Here is a 7,939-nt window from a genome sequence, read left to right as displayed (position 1 = left end):
CTCTTTTCAGACTGACATCCTGCACTGAGTTCAAACTGGTAAGGCAAGTGAGGACACAAAGAAAGGATCAACTCTAATTTGAGGTAACTTTGTGGATTTATGTAGAGACAGGCTGGGATGAAAACCTGTAGACTCTTGGACCTTGATGGTATCTTAAACATACATTTGTTTACTATCTCATCACTTCTTTATTGTTATGCTGTTATATGCACGTAGCTTTAGGTATGTAATGTCTATTGTCTTTCATCATTTTGGGATTTCATTTTAATTTTGAGCTCTGGCAACTCTATTATACTGCTATGTGACAGTGGGGTGGTTTTGGAATGTGTTTACAGATAAACAATATGGCAGATTGTGCTGATTCCCAGTTGGCATTTTCGTGTACCTCTGTCCAATTGCCAAAGTCGCTGCTGATTTACAAGACAGTGATCTATTTATTCTCCTTTCAGGCTGTCGGCTGGATGCTCCCAGACCGATAGACTAGAAAGCTTTGATTGTTTAGTTGTTTAGTTTAGTTGGGAGGGCTGAGAAGCTGCTCCTTTATTTTAGTAGGAGAAAGCTGGATAGTCGTATCTATGTGGCATGATTATAAATGAATAAAATTGTGATATGTATCCTTGTCCTGCAGATTTGCGTGCTTGTGTCTCTGTGGCGTCAGTGACTTCAAACCTGTTACATACTATACTACTCTTCCCACAGGACAGCTTCTTGTGTCATTCTTCTGCAATCATCTCAATACAATCAGTCTCTCTCACCATGTCTACCAACTCAAACCTATCCCACCTTGGTGACGCCTACAACTCCCTGATGAGAGGCTTAAGAGAGTTGGACCTTCGGGGTCCCTGTGTTCCCAGCAGCCTGATGCTGATTGGAGATGAATCCTTTCCTCTAGCAACCAACAGCCAAGGCCAGGTTGTGATGGCTGCCTCCCTGTATGGCAGTGGAAGGATTGTGGTCCTGGGCCATGAAGGCTACCTGACCTCCTTTCCTGCTCTGGTGGAGAATGCCCTGACCTGGTTGAGAGGTGTTGGATCTGACAACCTGTCTGTAGGGGTCCATAAGAGTGCAAAGGCAGTGGCTGATAATCTCAGTGCATCCAGTTTCCAGACCCAAGTGGTGGGGGCTTTTAGTGCCAATCTCAATGCTGGGGTGTATGTGACAAATGCCTACAGTGTGGGTGCAAACACAAAGGAGATTGTGGCATTTGTGAAAGCTGGTGGAGGAGTTCTGATTGGAGGGCAGGCGTGGCATTGGGCTTTAGTTAACCCTAAGGAGAACGCATTGCTTTGCTTTCCTGGAAATAAGGTTTCAGGTGTGACAGGAATCTATTTCTCCAAGGATACAGCTTTGGCAGAGTGCCTGCCCGTCTATCCTGAGATCCCAACCTCATCGCTGGCTGTAGCGTAAGTGTCTTCTCCTCTTTCTATGCATACATAAAGATACTAATTCTCAAATTGACAGCTTTTTCATTATGACAACAATTTTTCCATCTTTGGTTGACGATGTGATTGTTAGTACATACACTTTGAATTCATTAAATTGTTCAATACCAATACCTTTTGGTGAATTATGTCCATGTGTCACGACATAAGCCCCCCTACAATTTACCCCGACTTGTAAGAAAGGCAACATGTTGGGGCTCTGATCACCCACGGATTACCAGCAAGGCTCTGTAGCACTGGAGCGGGGGCAGAGATCTCCGCCTGGGGAGCCCTGAGGTCCTTGCAACAGCATGGGGAATGGTATAGATCGAAGTGGGCTAACATCAACACATGCTCTGGCTTCCCACCAATTTCAACCACAAAAGTTTTGTCCTCGGTCCACCATGATGAGGATGTGTGTGAACAGCAGGCTGAGGTCCAAACAGGTCCACATTGACATGTTTGAAGCTCCTTTGCGGCACTGAGAACTGTTCCATGGGTGCTTTGGTGTGGCACCTTAGAGCGTTGACACACTACACAGGTCCCAGTCCACTTCTGCACATCTTTTTTTTTTAAACCATGCCACACTAACTTGGTTGCCACAAACCTCTAAGATAGCTTCTGGCCTGGATGCTACATTTTCCTGCTCTATCTGTCTTCCTCTTTGACTCTCTTTCTTCTGCCCCCTGCTTTCCATACAGAACCGGTAAGGACTTTGAAGCTGACTTGGAGTTCTTACTCCATGATGTTTCAGAGTTTGACCTCCAGGGCGAATGTTTGCCTTCTGAGGTTCTGGCCCATGGTCCACTAGCCTTCCCCATTGGTACCACACAGGATGCACAGGCCTTTCTGGCAGGATCCTACTATGGGCAGGGACGAGTGATTGCAGTAACACATGAAGAGTTTCTGGGACGGGAGGTGGAGTTCATTCAGATTATTAATATGATCACTAAGTATATCACATTGGTTTTATTTCATTTGTTAAATGCATGTTTTATTGGACAAATATTATCTTCAATAACTACTAAACTACTACTTCTCTTGGATAAACTGCTTTCATTACAGACATTGCATCATTTTTGGCATAATGCCATTCACTGGTTGGATGAGGGACGACAGGGCGTCATTGGTGTCTTGCCACAGCTCAATGATGCATTTAACATCCTGGGCAGATCTGGGTTAAACTGTCAGAAGACAAACTTCAGGAAAGACCTCAGCGTGTTTGTGTGTACAGCGTACAGCGATGCTCATGTAGAGGAAATCCAAAGCTTTGTAGCAGAAGGAGGAGGCCTGTTGATTGGTGGACATGCCTGGTACTGGGCACAGACACACCCTGGGGAGAACTCAATGACTGATTTCTCAGGTATGGTAATCACCATCATCAGTACAAAGACATCATAATCAAAATCTTGCAACCATGCTGAAAATACATATAACTACTATGGCGCATGGCTGTGACATAAATGGACCATTTGATAAAGCTTCAAGGATGTTCTTGTACGGAGAGATGTGATCACTGAAGAAGCATAGACCAGAGCTGAGAGAAAGAGATTTCTTACCGGGTCAAACTCAACCTAAGCAGCTAGCTAATAACTTCTTTGTTAGTATACCAGAGAACTGCAAGGGAGATCAGTATCTTGTTTCATATCAAGCTAGAAATCAGCAGTCAGAAGTAAATGATTTGGGCTGACTGGGGATTTGGTTCAAGTGATGGTGAAACCCAATAATATTAGACTCAACCATGCAACACCGCAGAGTAAATCATGTTGTTTCTCTCTGTGCTAAAGGGAACAAGATCCTGAACAAAATGGGCTTGAGTCTGCTGCAGGACACAATATCAGGAGTTGTGTACAAAGCTCCAGTGCCTAGCCAGGCTATCAAAGACAACTACCTCTTCCGTCACCTTCTAAGCCGCCTTGCTGATCATGTTACCACGGGAGACAACCTGACAGACCATGAGGAGGGGCGTCTAAAAAAGTTTGGCGAGGACTGTGCCAACTTCCTGCACATGAACGCTAATGGCAGTGCAACCTACACTCACGTGGTGTCCACCCTCACAGGCATCTTAAAGAAATCAGGGATGCCACAGGTGAGAAGTAAATGGCTGTGTAATCACTGTTTATGACTAGAATGTGTTTAAAGTGGGCACCCAGTATGTGTTATGTTGATCAGTCACCAGTAACGCCGTATTCAGTACCATTGTTTTATACAACGTATACAACTTTCATATTTCTTGTTCATCAGGCTTTGTAAGCCTTTACAAGGTTTAATTCCTAACTGTGTTTCATTATAAACCTGTATTCTAACCATTCATTTAATTTAAAGGTAGGTCACAGCTGCCCTGTGCGGACCCCAAAAGACCACCTACTCCTTAATGTGAGCACACAGTTATACAAGGTGTGTCCAGATCCTGATGCCCTCCTGCCCTACCTCATCAAGGACAACCCCATCCTGCCTGTTGTCAGAAACTACAACATCAAGATTAATGTTAACACAGCAGGTCAGACCTCGTTGCAGACAAATGTTTGGAATTTGCTAACAACTTACTACATGGTTTCACTTCATTTCTGTGCAGACTTTTGTGTTAAGCCTTTGGAAAACAAAATTGGTCCTAAGACTTAAGCTTGTCATGTTGCTAAGTTTGCGTGCATACTTGTGTGTGTTTGGGTGTGTCAGGAAGGGAGGAATGGATCAGTACTGGTATCTACCTCTCTCCTGGCATGAAGACCTATATTGCAATACCAGCACAGCTTGTCAACAATGGATGGAAGGTACAGTGGACACCATCTTTTCATCATTTCATACAGACATGCCGAGCAGTATTGGATATCCCATGTTTTCCTCAGGTCCAGATTGGCTGTCAAACTGATCACTTAAAAGCCAAGGAGTTGAAGAGGGCTCCACGTGTTCACGACAGATTCCCGATTACTGACGAGATGATGCAGGTGTGGAACCTGTGGGGGGGACTCCTCTACCTGGTGGCACCACCCAACACAAAGGTGGCAGGGGCAGAGGTCAAAGTGCAGATGGCTGTGACTGCACCATATTATAAGTCTGGTGAGTGGTGATAAGGTCTGATGTAGGGGGGATTAAAAAAAAATCAGAATTCAGTTTTGAATCCACCACAACCTGTCCGTTCGATCCAGGTGTGACAACTCCAGCTGAGTGGTCATTGTTGCGGACAGCTCCCTCACCCTGGGCTGAATTGGAGTTTGACAACATCATCCTTACTGTACCATCTGATGTTGTTCGAGAGTTGGAGGACCCTGATTTGCTGGCGGCACACTGGGACAAGATCATGAGAGGCATCGCTGACCTGGCTGTCATCCCACACAAATTTCCCCGCAAAGAAAGATTTGTAGTAGATGTGCAGATTTCCCACGGTAAGTGTGTTGTGGCTGAGTCATCACTGTTTGCTCATGTCATATTAGTTGTGTTACATGTTGCATTTACACATTTACATTTACTCATGTAACAGAGTTAGTGCCAAGAAGCTAGGTTCTAGTTGAACAACAAGATGTAGGTGGCAAGAGGTGGTTGAAGACCAGAGAAGTTACTGCATTCTGGATCATTTTTTAGCGGTTTGAATGCACATGCCGGTAGATCCCCCAGTAGGGCACAAGAGCCTGTACTAGGAGCTGTGTCGCACTCTCAGAGAGGTAGGGTCTGATTTTTCTGATTATGCACAGTCTGCATGACCAAGAGACTGGGGCAACATGTCCCTTGAAGTTGAGTTGGTTATCAATCCTGACACCCCACAGACTTTGTAGGTTGTAGGAAAGAATTGGCTGGGATTACAAGGTGACCGCTGTGCACAGTGAGTGGGGACAGTCTTAGGAGGAGTACCTATCTCTTACCACCTGTACCAACGATACAGTCCTGTAACAATGTATTGTCTCACTCACCATTCAGGTTGGATGCATGCAGGCTATCCTATCATGGTGCACTCGGCCTCAGCACGGGAACTGGTCATCACTGACCCTGCTACACCACAAGCCATTTGGGGCCCCATTCATGAACTGGGCCACAACCAACAGAGAGGCTGCTGGGAGTTCCCCCCAAATACCTCAGAGTGTACATGCAACTTGTGGTCAGTGTACGTGCATGAAGAGGTGTTGGGCATCAACAGGGAAGAGGTAGAGAAAATCAGATTTGCAGTCGACAATGTGATCATATTACGTTTAACTTCATGTCTAATGTTAATCATTGTGTTCATCCTTGTTTAAGGCACACCCCTCCATGGTGTTAGAAGAAAGGAAGAGTTGTGTGAAGGAGTACGTTCAGGGGGGCAGGAAGCTCACCAGCTGGGTTATATGGGTGGCCCTGGAGACGTACATGCAGGTCAGAGAGAATCACTCTATATTAGATTCTGTAGAGAAACAATGCTTATTTCACAATGGAGTCTGCATTTAAAGCTGAACTAACTGTCCCTACACCAACCAAATTAAGCAATGTGAATGGAATACACATGGCTAGAATAAAAAAAGTATATTAGGACTGTTTATTCCAATGTATTAACTAAACCTCACTTGTACTTGGGCATCTAACTGCCCTTTCCGTCTACTCCTTCAATGCAGCTCCAGGACGAGTTTGGCTGGGATGCCTTTAAGAAGGTGTTTGCTGCCTACCACAAGATGACCAACTTTCCTCAAGATAACAAAGGCAAGATGAACCTGTATGCTGAGACTTTCTCTAAGATTGTGGAGAAGAATCTAGCTGGATTCTTTAAGGCCTGGGGCTGGCCCATAGAAACAGCCACAGAGGACAAACTTTCCAACCTGGCTCCCTGGAGTGACCACCCCATGGTCCAGTATGACTGAACCACTGGTTGATTAATATGCACAAATAAATATCACCCAGTGCCAAATGATTCTCAGTGTATTGTAATGTAATGTCTATCGAATAGGCACATCAATCAAAATAGTACTAATGCATAGACTCACAAAAACACAGGATTGGACCAGGATTCATTATCACTTCCAAATTGATTATCATTTAACATAGGAATCATGACAAATTGAAAATATTATGCCAATCATTTTCAATTTTCATTTATACATTTATTTTTTTCTAGCTAGCATTTTTCATGCCACGTATGTTGTCATTTGCAATTGAAGAAAATCAATTGTAGCTTTTTCCTTCACCTCAAAAATTTGACAGAGAATGAAACAGCTGCTCACCTTCTTCCAGTATTGAAGGACGGTGATTATTTTAATTCGAGCAGGAATCTTTAAACAGGACCAGAATGAAACCTAGCGAGTCTGAGCAGCTGGCCAACCTGTCCAGTCTCAGCGTTCTTGAACTGACAGAGATTGTTGATCTTTAGGTATTAAGATGAAAGCACATCAACTAATACATCTGGAAAAGGCTAAGAAATCAATGTGAATCAGTATTCTCACTTAAAATTTTAGTAAGAAGAATGAAAAATGTGTGATGCTGAAACCACAACCCAGACATCTGTATGTTCCAGACTTGATTATTGTAATTTCCTTTGGTCTGGTCTTCCTAGGTTTTCTACTAGTAATTCTCCTCAGCTTGTTCAGAATGCTGCAGGTAGAGTCTTTGCCCTATTTGGCCTCTTCAGAAGTTACCAGTGCAAGCCAGAACTGATTTTAAGGTTTGTCTTTTAACTTATACAGCCTTGCATGGACTTGCACCACTTTAGATACCCAAGCTTACTACACCATATACACTGGCAAGCCCTCTTCGCTCTCTCTCCATGTTGGTCTCCTGGTCATTCCTTCAGTTGACAAAAACTCTCGACTTCAGAATATTTTCCTACCGTGTTACTTATCTATTAGGCACTTGCACTACCTGTCAAATAAGCACTTTCAGTTGAAAGTTTTAAATCAAGACTGAAAACCTACTTTTATTCACTCATTACAGCCTAATTGGATCATTCACCATTTAAACATCCCTTAAATGTTGGTGTTCTTGATGTGGCTGTTTTATTTGAATTGTTATTATTTTATTTGCTTGCTGCATATTCTGTCCTATGTATAGTTTTTAATTTTAAATTGTACTAGGACTATGTTGTTACTATTTTACTTTGAATAAAATGGATTGATAAGTTGATTGATTGATTTGCGCACACATGCACACACACAAGCATCTATTCAGTACATATTTTGCCTTTTTGAGCTGCTGTTCAGAGCAAACCAGGATTGTGCTTCTCACTAACACGAGTTCATCCAGACCCTGAAGTTTTGCCCCTGAATTTGATTCCTCAACATAAAGAGCAGATCTTAAATTCAGCAACACAGCTTATCTGCTCTTTAACTCCCACACACTGGCCAAACTACTCCTACCTATACTTGATTATGGCAACATTGTCTATCAGACCGCTCACAACACACATTTCTTACCTTGTTATGCTGTCTTCAATGGTATCTGCAGAACTCTCACATTTTTCTTTAGTTGTGTCTTTGTATGAAATGGAACTGAAGATGAAATTTAGATTGATTAGGCTGAGGCTAACTCTGGTGCAATGCATCAAATGGTACTATTTATTATTGCAC

The 7,939-nt window shown here is 43.3% G+C and overlaps 1 protein-coding gene across 1 annotated transcript; it reads left to right on the top strand.

The window, feature by feature from the left end:
* Positions 1 to 7,479, top strand: LOC143013631 (TRPM8 channel-associated factor homolog). Its single transcript, XM_076167324.1, has 12 exons — positions 1 to 83; positions 700 to 1,403; positions 2,123 to 2,339; positions 2,487 to 2,784; positions 3,209 to 3,510; positions 3,747 to 3,921; positions 4,098 to 4,192; positions 4,268 to 4,478; positions 4,568 to 4,804; positions 5,334 to 5,557; positions 5,649 to 5,762; positions 5,999 to 7,479. The coding sequence occupies exons 2-12, from the start codon at positions 757 to 759 to the stop codon at positions 6,239 to 6,241; spliced, it is 2,763 nt and encodes a 920-aa protein (XP_076023439.1). The 5' UTR covers positions 1 to 83; positions 700 to 756; the 3' UTR covers positions 6,242 to 7,479.
* The last annotated feature ends 460 nt before the right edge of the window (positions 7,480 to 7,939 follow it).

The sequence above is a fragment of the Genypterus blacodes genome, unplaced genomic scaffold (assembly GCF_046128005.1).
Source record: "Genypterus blacodes isolate CSIRO-AG114 ecotype Tasmania unplaced genomic scaffold, CSIRO-AGI_Gbla_v1 ptg000157l_1, whole genome shotgun sequence".
NCBI classification, from domain to species: Eukaryota; Metazoa; Chordata; class Actinopteri; order Ophidiiformes; family Ophidiidae; genus Genypterus; species Genypterus blacodes.
The sequence above is the reverse complement of the archived record's forward strand: the minus strand, read 5'-3'. Positions and strand labels throughout refer to the sequence as shown.